Genomic DNA, 12234 nt, shown 5'->3' with positions numbered 1-12234 from the left:
GTTTGTGTTTACCTGTAAATATATGTGTAATTCTGTGGCTGGTCAAGAAGGACATACAATTATTTGTATAACCCTGAGTGTTGTCTTTGTTCTGAAACAATAATGTTTGTTACTATGCTAATTGCATATTATACTAAGCTAACTAGATGTTTATTTACAAGAGCCAACTTTATACCAACTGTGTAAATTGATTAAATGCACAATGAGATCTTAACCCTGTGGAATAAAATCATCCCTAACTCTTGACCTGTGGATGTGTACTTAAAAGGACATTTGCCTCTGTACCAGAGATAATTGAAACAGAATTGAAAGAGACTTTACAAGGAGAATCAAAGATCAGACTCTCCTCAGACCATCAGCTTGGTAGCATGGCTTTATCCAAAGAGACACAGATTTGGATTCTACATGATTTCAGCCTAAGGGTATATGTCCCTCAAAAGGGGACAGAGTCCGAAGAAGAAAAGTGTTGGATCTGAATATATTCTAAGTCATGCCTTGCCCTATGGGGGCGGTCATCCAGGATCCTGGGTAGGGGAGGAGCGCCCCCTCTGGGGTCTTTTTAGATCTGGCCATGAAGAGATTAGTGCAGACACCTGGTGGGATGGTTTGTCAGGTATAGGCCTTCAGGGGTCATGTTGGTCAGTCAGGATGCCCCTGATCATCGTTAGTATCTGGCACTGTAGGACATCGGGGTATTGATTCGGGCTGTAGAGGACCAGGTCCACGGTAGAGAAGATACGGATGCCGAGCCGAAGTCCTGTGCAAGCCGAACAAAGCAGCTTTGACTTGGAGCAGTGTAGTAAGTCTAGTCTCCTCGCATGGGTGGCAATCAGGTAGACTGACCCCACAGCATCTTCTGGGTGAGTTACAGTATTACATAGGACCCTTGGGCGCCCTGTCGACCACACATTAGTTGTTGGGGTAGGGAGATACTTACAGGGGTATTCCCATCTCCAAGATCCTACGCCAATATGTAGTAGGTGTAATAATTCTAATAATATTACCAAATACCTCCAATTAGAAATGTAGTATAGTTCTTCTGATTCACTCTGTCTCTTCCCTCATGTGCAGGCATTGCAGGATCTTAGGTATCCATAATAGTACTGTCATTTTCAAAATGTTGTCGCTTCCAAACCATGAGACTTACTTCTACTTCCATCAGCCAAGATCTCCCTCTAATCGGGATGACAACAGCTGAAAGTGAGAGCAATCTGGAGAGATCCACAGGGATACGAATGGAGCATGTATCTTCAGGTCAACATCTAGGAGGGAAACCGGGCGATAACTACTGCCGGAGCGAGGGTCTGTTCCTGGTGCAGCCGTGCAGTGTGAACTATTCCCTATGAATCAGGCTTTATCTGGAGTTACTATGGTGAGACCCCTGATCTTGACACTGGGGTCCGGATAAATACACAGTGTGAACTGTTTCCTATGAATGAGTGTGATGAAACAGCTTCTTATCTTAATCAGCCAGATGTCTAGCTTTGTTAAGCCAAGAGAAATACACTATTGGGTTTGTGTTGACTTTAGAACTTGTGGGTATTTCTATGGCTGGTCAAGAAGGACAGAACAGTATTTGTATAACCCTGATTGTGGTCTTCTCGAATCTGAAACAATGATGTTTGTTACTATGCTAATTGCATATTATACTAAAGCCAGCTAGATGTTTATTTACAAGAGCCCCCAGCTATACCAACTATGTAAATTGATTAAAGGCTCAAACAATGAGACCTGAGCCTTGTGGAATAATACCCTTCCTAACCCTTGCTGGATGTGTAGTTGAAAGAACAAATGTGACTTATTTAAGGAACATATTCCTTTGTAGCAGGCAGATTTGAAACAGAGAATTGAAAGAGACTTTACAAGGAGAATCAAAGATCAGACTCTCTACAGACCATCAGCTTGGTAGCATGGCTTTATCCAAAGAGACACAGATTTGGATTCTACATGATTCTCGCCTAAGGGTATCGGCCCTGACTGGGATGATATGTATCAGCTCCATTGACCATCAGAGAGCCCATGGATACATTTGGGGAGACCAGATTGGGACGATGAAGTCACCTGGCCGCATGGATGTGTTGTTTGGAGTTGCCAGGTGGGACCCTTGGGTCACCTGGAACCCATGGAGACAATTGGAGGAGCATGAATTGTCCGCTTTGTGGTTGAATAAAGTATTGCCACGCTGTTTTACCCTCACCCTGGGTTGTCTGAGTAGTATTACGCCCAAGGAAGACCCCGTGTCTTCACAATGAGGCTTTATCTGTAGTTACTATGGTGAGACCCCCTGATCTAGACTCTGGGGTCCGGATAACCCCCTGCGTGTGCCGATGGCCGGAGGCTTCGATGTAGAGTTTCAGAAGACTGAAACGCGTCACACAACTGTCATCTGAAGAGCGTGGGAGAAAAATCTACAAATTCTGCAAACGTATGCGTGAGAGCCGGTCTCCATATATTATCTAATACTACTGTCATGAGAATAAGTAAGTGCACCCCCTGGATTAATAATCGCACTCACCATTCCCTGCCACAGGATGACGCCGTCCGCAGACGCGCTCCGCAGCTCCAGCTCTATGGTTTCCGGGGAGCCTGGCCGGCTGGAAGAAGCATCACAGGTGAAACATGTAAAAGTCATCACACCCCGGACCCCCGGCTACCAGCATCTCCTACCTCCTGGGGAAGGTCTGCCTCGGGAGAGTAATGTACGAGTCCCCGGAGAAGAAGGATCCGTAAACCCCCGGAGCATCTGCAAAAGAAGAAAACAGCCGCATCTCATTGGCTGAAATGGGGGCGGGAACCTGAACCAATCAGAGACGAGGATCACAGCCAATCAACAAGGAGAAGGGGCGGGAAATCCCAAAGCAAAGATCAGAGGTTGGCAAATGGAGAGATCTGACATGGCGGAGGGCGTCTGCACTACAAGCCCCAGCAGAAGGCCGCTCGCTCCCGGAGGCCCAGAAGACGGCGGGTGCCGACAGAACTGAATCACAATGAAAGAAACATCGGAAAGGAAAAAGAAATCGGGGATACAATACCGTTCCCCCCACTCCCTTCATGAACGCCGTCATCCGGATGTGTCGATGCCGCTCCTGTACAAGTGCAAATAAGCCGATTACCACAGTGACCCAGGCAAAGCCCAGCTCCTACCTACCGACAGGCCACGGACACCGCGGGGGACGGGCGAGTGTGTGGGGAAAGGCGGGCGAGCGTGTGCGGAAAGACGGGTGAGCGTGTGCAGAGGGGCGGACGAGCGTGTGCGGAGGGGAGGGCGAGCATGTGCGGAGGGGTGGGCGAGCAGGTATGGAGGGGCGGGCGAGCGTGTGCAGAGGGACAGGCGAGCGTGTGCGGAAAGGTGGGCGAGCGTGTGCGGAGGGGCGGGCGAGCGTGTGCGGAGGGGCGGGCAAGCGTGTGCAGAAAGGTGGGCGAGCGTGTGCGGAGGGGTGGGTAGGCAGGTGCGGAGGGGCGGGCGAGCAGGTGCGGAGGGGCGGGCCAGCGTGTGCAGAAGGGCGAGCGTGTGCAGAGGGGCGGGCGTGTGCGTGCATGGAGGGACGGGTGTGTGCGTGTGCAGAGGGGCAGGCGTGTGCGTGGGTGGAGGGACGAGTGTGTGCATGTGGAGGGGTGGGGGCGTGCGTGTGCAGAGGGGCAGGCGTGTGAGTGGGTGGAGGGACGAGTGTGTGCATGTGGAGGGGTGGGGGCGTGCGTGTGCAGAGGGGCGGGCGAGCGTGTGCAGAGGGGCGGGCAAGCATGCGCAGAGGGGCGGGCGAGCATGTGCAGAGGGGCGGGCGAGCATGTGCAGAGGGGCGGGCGAGCGTGTGCAGAAGGGCGGGCGAGCGTGTGCAGAAGGGCGAGCGTGTGCAGAAGGGCGAGCGTGTGCAGAAGGGCGAGCGTGTGCAGAAGGGCGGGCGTGTGCGTGGAGGGATGGGTGTGTGCATGTGGATGGGTGGGGGCGAGCGTGCGTGGAGGGACGAGTGTGTGCATGTGGAGGGGTGGGGGCGAGCGTGTGCAGAGGGGCATGCGAGAGTGTGCAGAGGGGCGGGCGAGCGTGTGCAGAGGGGCGGGCGAGCGTGTGCAGAGGGGCGGGCGAGCGTGTGCAGAGGCGCGGGCGAGAGAGCAGGGAGAGATGAGTGAGTGTGTGCGGAGGGGTGAGTTTAAAGGGGATAGGAAACAGTGACAGGCAAGGAAGCGTGAGTGGAGGGAGAGAAGTCATCATGATGGGTGAGTGAGCGTGCATGAAGGGGCGAGGACACCATGGCAGTTGGGAGACCATGTGTGGAGGAGCAAGGACACTATGGTGGGTGAGAGGCCATGTGTGGAGGGGCAAGGACACTATGGTGGGTGGGAGGCCATGTGTGGAGGAGCAAGGACACTATGGTGGGTGGGAGGCCATGTGTAGAGGAGCAAGGACACCATGGCAGTTGGGAGACCATGTGTGGAGGGGTGAGGACACCATGGCAGTTGGGAGACCATGTGTGGAGGGGCAAGGACACTATGGTGGGTGGGAGGCCATGTGTGGAGGAGCAAGGACACCATGGCGGTTGGGAGACCATGTGTGGAGGGGCAAGGACACCATGGCAGTTGGGAGACCATGTGTGGAGGGGTGAGGACACCATGGTGGTTGGGAGACCATGTGTGGAGGGGCAAGGACACCATGGCAGTTGGGAGACCATGTGTGGAGGGGTGAGGACACCATGGCGGTTGGGAGACCATGTGTGGAGGGGCGAGGACACCATGGCAGTTGGGAGGCCATGTGTGGAGGAGCAAGGACACTATGGTGGGTGGGAGGCCATGTGTGGAGGGGTGAGGAGACCATGGCAGTTGGGAGGCCATGTGTGGAGGAGCAAGGACACTATGGTGGGTGGGAGGCCATGTGTGGAGGGGCAAGGACACCGTGGCAGTTGGGAGACCATGTGTGGAGGAGCAAGGACACTATGGTGGGTGAGAGGCCATGTGTGGAGGGGCAAGGACACTATGGTGGGTGGGAGGCCATGTGTGGAGGAGCAAGGACACTATGGTGGGTGGGAGGCCATGTGTGGAGGAGCAAGGACACTATGGTGGGTGGGAGGAAATGTGTAGAGGAGCAAGGACACCATGGCAGTTGGGAGACCATGTGTGGAGGGGTGAGGACACCATGGCAGTTGGGAGACCATGTGTGGAGGGGCAAGGACACTATGGTGGGTGGGAGGCCATGTGTGGAGGAGCAAGGACACTATGGCGGGTGGGAGGCCATGTGTAGAGGAGCAAGGACACCATGGCAGTTGGGAGACCATGTGTGGAGGGGTGAGGACACCATGGCGGTTGGGAGACCATGTGTGGAGGGGTAAGGACACCATGGCGGTTGGGAGACCATGTGTGGAGGGGCAAGGACACCATGGCAGTTGGGAGACCATGTGTGGAGGGGTGAGGACACCATGGTGGTTGGGAGACCATGTGTGGAGGGGCGAGGACACCATGGTGGTTGGAAGGCCATGTGTGGAGGAGCAAGGACACTATGGTGGGTGGGAGGCCATGTGTGGAGGGGCAAGGACACCATGGCAGTTGGGAGACCATGTGTGGAGGAGCGAGGACACCATAGCAGTTGGGAGACCATGTGTGGAGGGACGAGGACACCATGGCGGTTGGGAGGCCATGTGTGGAGGGGCAAGGACACCATGGCGGTTGGGAGACCATGTGTGGAGGGGCAAGGACACCATGGCGGTTGGGAAGCCATGTGTGGAGGGGTGAGGACACCATGGCGGTTGGGAAGCCATGTGTAGAAGGGCAAGGACACCATGGCGGTTGGGAGGCCATGTGTGGAGGGGTGAGGACACCATGGCGGTTGGGAGGCCATGTGTGGAAGGGCAAGGACACCATGGCGGTTGGGAGACCATGTGTGGAGGGGTAAGGACACCATGGCGGTTGGGAGGCCATGTGTGGAGGGGTGAGGACACCATGGCAGTTGGGAGGCCATGTGTGGAGGGGCAAGGACACCATGGCGGTTGGGAGACCATGTGTGGAGGGTCAAGGACACCATGGCGGTTGGGAGGCCATGTGTGGAGGGGTGAGGACACCATGGCAGTTGGGAGGCCATGTGTGGAGGGGCAAGGACACCATGGCGGTTGGGAGGCCATGTGTGGAGGGGCAAGGATACCATGGCGGTTGGGAGGCCATGTGTGGAGGGGTGAGGACACCATGGCGGTTGGGAGACCATGTGTGGAGGGGCAAGGACACTATGGTGGGTGGGAGGCCATATGTGGAGGAGCAAGGACACTATGGTGGGTGGGAGGCCATGTGTGGAGGGGCAAGGACACCATGGCAGTTGGGAGACCATGTGTGGAGGGGCAAGGACACCATGGCGGTTGGGAGGTCATGTGTGGAGAGGTGAGGACACCATGGCGGTTGGGAGGCCATGTGTGGAGGAGCAAGGACACCATGGCAGTTGGGAGACCATGTGTGGAGGGGTGAGGACACCATGGCGGTTGGGAGGCCAGGACCCTGACGGGCGAGGGAGTGTGAGTGGAGGGGGAGGACATGAGACAACATGGCTGTGAGGATCTGTGCTCAGGACGGACCCTGACATGTTTCCCTTGGTGGAGGTGTTTTGGGGTCTAGCTGCCATGTTGGAGCAGACAGTCCCGGGCAGTGGTATGTGCCGGCGTTACTGTGCGGGCTCTGGATTATGTGACGACACCTGTCGGATGGTGGACGGACGGCCTCACCTCGCTCACAGTACGTTCCTGAGAAGCCTTCTGGGCAGTGACATCTGTTCTCCTTGCAGGTGCCGCCATTGGTGCAGGGATTGTGGATCTGGCAGCGATCCTCGTGCGTTTCACACCGGGGACCTGTGAGATGGGAGAAGCTTTCACACTGTTTTCCTCCAGGATGAACGGCCGGGGATTGGTCTCCACCGTTATTCTGGACGGTTGGATGGTGGTGGCCCCTGTAGAGTCTCCGCAGCCATTCCTGGCCTTATCCACCCTACAGGCCGGACATTTCCGCTCCCCTGGACGCCGACCTCCTGCTCTCACCTGTAAAGCCATGGCGGCACCGGCACTGGTACTCGGACTCGCCGGTCGGCGTGCAGTGGCCTCCGTGCAGACAGGGCATGCGGTCGCAGGGGGAGCTGTCGTAGCACGGACTCACACTGTGACTTTCTACAAAACTGTAGGAAACGTCCACTTTTTTGCCATTGATGGAAACCTGAAAAAATGCAATAAAAACCACAATCAGAACCAAGACCCCCGGGCCGGGACCCCCAGATTGTCCAGGGAGCACCCCATCCTCGATGGTTACAGGGGAGCCCCGTGTACTCACTTCTCCGATGCAGCCCTGATACGGCTGTGTGACGTTGATGGCGGAGGGGAGGCTCACAGAGCGGTCCACACCCCCCAGGTACATCAGGGTCTTCAGGTTGAGGCCGAGGCTTTTCCCAGGAGACGACCTCTTCACAGCGGGGGTCCCGTCCACCTGCAGCGTGCCGTCCTTGTTGATTCTCTCTGCAGACACTTTGTGCCAATGTCCCAGGGTAATGGGGTCAGCACTTCTGAGAACGGCCATCCCTGCGATGAGATGGAGGTCACTGGCTGCGGTGCTGCGATCACTAGCTGCGATCACTGGCTGCGGTGTTGCGATCACTGGCTGCGATCACTGGCTGCGGTGCTGCGGTCACTGGCTGCGGTGCTGCGATCACTGTCTGCGATCACTGGCTGCGGTGCTGCGGTCACTGGCTGCGGTGCTGCGATCACTGGCTGCGGTCACTGGCTGCGGTGCTGCGGTCGCTGGCTGCGGTGCTGCGGTCACTGGCTGCGGTGCTGCGATCACTGGCTGTGGTGCTGCGATCACTGGCTGCAGTAACTGGCTGCGGTGTTGCGGTCACTGGCTGCGGTGCAGCGATCACTAGCTGCGATCACTGGCTGCAGTAACTGGCTGCGGTGTTGCGGTCACTGGCTGCGGTGCTGCGATCACTAGCTGCGATCACTGGCTGCGGTGCTGCGATCACTAGCTGCGGTGCTGTGATCACTAGCTGAAGTAACTGGCTGCGGTGTTGCGATCACTGGCTGCGGTGCTGTGATCACTGGCTGTGGTGCTGCGATCACTGGCTGCGGTAACTGGCAGCGGTGTTGCGGTCACTGGCTGCGGTGCTGCAATCACTAGCTGCGGTGCTGCGATCACTAGCAGCGATCACTGGCTGCAGTAACTGGCTGCGGTGTTGCGGTTACTGGCTGCAGTGCTGCGATCACTGGCTGCAGTAACTGGCTGCGGTGTTGTGGTCACTGGCTGCGGTGCTGCGATCACTGGCTGCAGTAACTGGCTGCGGTGTTGCGGTCACTGGCTGCGGTGCTGCGATCACTAGCTGCGATCACTGGCTGCGGTGCTGCGATCACTAGCTGCAGTAACTGGCTGCGGTGTTGCGGTCACTGGCTGCGGTGCTGCGATCACTAGCTGCGATCACTGGCTGCGGTGTTGCGATCACTGGCTGCGGTAACTGGCAGCGGTGTTGCGGTCACTGGCTGCGGTGCAGCGATCACTAGCTGCGATCACTGGCTGCAGTAACTGGCTGCGGTGCTGCGATCACTTTCTGCGGTCACTTTCTGCTGTCACTGGCTGCGGTCACTTTCCGCTGTCACTGGTGCTGTCACTTTCTGCGGTCACTGGCTGCGGTCACTGGCTGCGGTCACTGGCTGCAGCGCTGCGGTCACTTTCTGCTGTCACTGGCTGCGGTGCTGCGATCACTAGCTGCGATCACTGGCTGCGGTGCTGCGATCACTAGCTGCGATCACTGGCTGCGGTGCTGCGATCACTAGCTGCGGTGCTGTGATCACTAGCTGAAGTAACTGGCTGCGGTGTTGCGATCACTGGCTGCGGTGCTGTGATCACTGGCTGTGGTGCTGCGATCACTGGCTGCGGTAACTGGCAGCGGTGTTGCGGTCACTGGCTGCGGTGCTGCAATCACTAGCTGCGGTGCTGCGATCACTAGCAGCGATCACTGGCTGCAGTAACTGGCTGCGGTGTTGCGGTCACTGGCTGCAGTGCTGCGATCACTGGCTGCAGTAACTGGCTGCGGTGTTGTGGTCACTGGCTGCGGTGCTGCGATCACTGGCTGCAGTAACTGGCTGCGGTGTTGCGGTCACTGGCTGCGGTGCTGCGATCACTAGCTGCGATCACTGGCTGCGGTGCTGCGATCACTAGCTGCAGCAACTGGCTGCGGTGTTGCGGTCACTGGCTGCGGTGCTGCGATCACTAGCTGCGATCACTGGCTGCGGTGTTGCGATCACTGGCTGCGGTGCAGCGATCACTGGCTGCAGTAACTGGCTGCGGTGTTGCGGTCACTGGCTGCGGTGCTGCGATCACTAGCTGCGATCACTGGCTGCAGTAACTGGCTGCGGTGTTGCGATCACTGGCTGCGGTGTTGCGATCACTGGCAGCGGTGTTGCGGTCACTGGCTGCGGTGCAGCGATCACTAGCTGCGATCACTGGCTGCAGTAACTGGCTGCGGTGTTGCGGTCACTGGCTGCGGTGCTGCGATCACTAGCTGCAGTAACTGGCTGAGGTGTTGCGGTCACTGGCTGCGGTGCTGCAATCACTAGCTGCGATCACTGGCTGCGGTGCTGCGATCACTAGCTGCAGTAACTGGCTGCGGTGTTGCGGTCACTGGCTGCGGTGCTGCGATCACTAGCTGCGGTCACTTTCTGTGGTCACTGGCTGCAGCGCTGCGGTTACTTTCTGTGGTCACTGGCTGCAGCGCTGCAGTTACTTTCTGCGGTCACTGGCTGCAGCGCTGCGGTTACTTTCTGTGGTCACTGGCTGCAGCGCTGCGGTTACTTTCTGTGGTCACTGGCTGCAGCGCTGCGGTTACTTTCTGCGGTCACTGGCTGCAGCGCTGCGGTTACTTTCTGCGGTCACTGGCTGCAGCGCTGCGGTTACTTTCTGCAGTCACTGGCTGCAGCGCTGCGGTTACTTTCTGTGGTCACTGGCTGCAGCGCTGCGGTTACTTTCTGTGGTCACTGGTTGCAGCGCTGCGGTTACTTTCTGCTGTCACTGGCTGCAGCGCTGCAGTTACTTTCTGCAGTCACTGGCTGCAGCGCTGCGGTTACTTTCTGCGGTCACTGGCTGCTGTCACTGGCTGCGGTTACTTTCTGTGGTCACTGGCTGCAGCACTGCGGTTACTTTCTGCGGTCACTGGCTGCAGCGCTGCGGTTACTTTCTGCGGTCACTGGCTGCAGCGCTGCGGTTACTTTCTGCGGTCACTGGCTGCAGCGCTGCGGTCACTTTCTGCTGTCAACGGCTGCAGCGCTGCGGTTACTTTCTGCGGTCACTGGCTGCAGCGCTGCGGTTACTTTCTGCGGTCACTGGCTGCAGCGCTGCGGTTACTTTCTGCGGTCACTGGCTGCAGCGCTGCGGTTACTTTCTGCGGTCACTGGCTGCAGCGCTGCGGTTACTTTCTGCTGTCACTGGCTGCAGCGCTGCGGTTACTTTCTGCGGTCACTGGCTGCAGCGCTGCGGTTACTTTCTGCGGTCACTGGCTGCAGCGCTGCGGTCACTTTCTGCTGTCACTGGCGGCAGCGCTGCGGTTACTTTCTGCGGTCACTGGCTGCAGCGCTGCGGTCACTTTCTGCTGTCACTGACTGCGGTCACTTTCTGCGGTTACTGGCTGCGGTCACTTTCTGCTGTCACTTTCTGCTGTCACTTTCTGCGGTCACTGGCTGCAGCGCTGCGGTCACTTTCTGCTGTCACTGGCTGCAGCGCTGCGGTTACTTTCTGCAGTCACTGGCTGCAGCACTGCGGTTACTTTCTGCGGTCACTGGCTGCAGCGCTGCGGTTACTTTCTGCAGTCACTGGCTGCTGTCACTGGCTGCGGTTACTTTCTGCAGTCACTGGCTGCAGCGCTGCGGTTACTTTCTGTGGTCACTGGTTGCAGCGCTGCGGTTACTTTCTGCAGTCACTGGCTGCAGCGCTGCGGTCACTTTCTGCTGTCACTGGCTGCAGCGCTGCGGTTACTTTCTGCAGTCACTGGCTGCAGCACTGCGGTTACTTTCTGCGGTCACTGGCTGCAGCACTGCGGTTACTTTCTGCGGTCACTGGCTGCTGTCACTGGCTGCGGTTACTTTCTGCTGTCACTGGCTGCAGCGCTGCGGTTACTTTCTGCGGTCACTGGCTGCTGTCACTGGCTGCGGTTACTTTCTGCTGTCACTGGCTGCAGCGCTGCGGTTACTTTCTGCGGTCACTGGCTGCAGCGCTGCGGTTACTTTCTGCGGTCACTGGCTGCAGCGCTGCGGTCACTTTCTGCTGTCACTGGCTGCAGCGCTGCGGTTACTTTCTGCAGTCACTGGCTGCAGCGCTGCGGTTACTTTCTGCGGTCACTGGCTGCAGCGCTGCGGTTACTTTCTGCGGTCACTGGCTGCAGCGCTGCGGTTACTTTCTGCGGTCACTGGCTGCAGCGCTGCGGTTACTTTCTGCGGTCACTGGCTGCAGTGCTGCAGTTACTTTCTGCGGTCACTGGCTGCAGCGCTGCGGTTACTTTCTGCGGTCACTGGCTGCAGCGCTGCGGTCACTTTCTGTGGTCACTGGTTGCAGCGCTGCGGTTACTTTCTGTGGTCACTGGCTGCAGCGCTGCGGTTACTTTCTGCAGTCACTGGCTGCAGCGCTGCGGTTACTTTCTGCAGTCACTGGTTGCAGCGCTGCGGTCACTTTCTGTGGTCACTGGCTGCAGCGCTGCGGTTACTTTCTGCGGTCACTGGCTGCAGCGCTGCGGTTACTTTCTGCAGTCACTGGCTGCAGCGCTGCGGTTACTTTCTGCAGTCACTGGCTGCAGCGCTGCGGTTACTTTCTGCAGTCACTGGCTGCAGCACTGCGGTTACTTTCTGTGGTCACTGGCTGCAGCGCTGCGGTTACTTTCTGTGGTCACTGGCTGCAGCGCTGCGGTTACTTTCTGCGGTCACTGGCTGCAGCGCTGCGGTTACTTTCTGCGGTCACTGGCTGCAGCGCTGCGGTTACTTTCTGCGGTCACTGGCTGCAGCGCTGCGGTTACTTTCTGCGGTCACTGGCTGCAGTGCTGCAGTTACTTTCTGCGGTCACTGGCTGCAGCGCTGCGGTCACTTTCTGTGGTCACTGGTTGCAGCGCTGCGGTTACTTTCTGTGGTCACTGGCTGCAGCGCTGCGGTTACTTTCTGCAGTCACTGGCTGCAGCGCTGCGGTTACTTTCTGCAGTCACTGGTTGCAGCGCTGCGGTCACTTTCTGTGGTCACTGGCTGCAGCGCTGCG

At 57.8% G+C, this 12234-nt stretch overlaps 1 protein-coding gene across 15 annotated transcripts in view; it reads right to left on the bottom strand.

Moving 5' to 3' along the window:
* Positions 1-12234, bottom strand: part of HSPG2 (heparan sulfate proteoglycan 2) — a 456402-nt gene that overhangs the window by 46215 nt on the left and 397953 nt on the right. For 14 of the 15 annotated variants that reach the window (XM_073656041.1, XM_073656043.1, XM_073656050.1 and 11 more), the window contains 6 exons: positions 7288-7532; positions 7002-7173; positions 6693-6815; positions 3033-3086; positions 2668-2743; positions 2516-2594 (listed from right to left, as the gene is read on the bottom strand). In XM_073656041.1, coding sequence (XP_073512142.1) covers positions 2516-2594; positions 2668-2743; positions 3033-3086; positions 6693-6815; positions 7002-7173; positions 7288-7532 — 749 coding nt within the window. The remainder of the gene's footprint in view (positions 1-2515; positions 2595-2667; positions 2744-3032; positions 3087-6692; positions 6816-7001; positions 7174-7287; positions 7533-12234) is intronic. The other variant, XM_073656045.1, reaches the window with a different exon arrangement.

Source organism: Phyllobates terribilis, unplaced genomic scaffold (genome assembly GCF_046119375.1).
Source record: "Phyllobates terribilis strain yellow unplaced genomic scaffold, ASM4611937v1 Scaffold_12__6_contigs__length_324123572, whole genome shotgun sequence".
Classification (NCBI taxonomy): Eukaryota; Metazoa; Chordata; class Amphibia; order Anura; family Dendrobatidae; genus Phyllobates; species Phyllobates terribilis.
The sequence above is the reverse complement of the archived record's forward strand: the minus strand, read 5'-3'. Positions and strand labels throughout refer to the sequence as shown.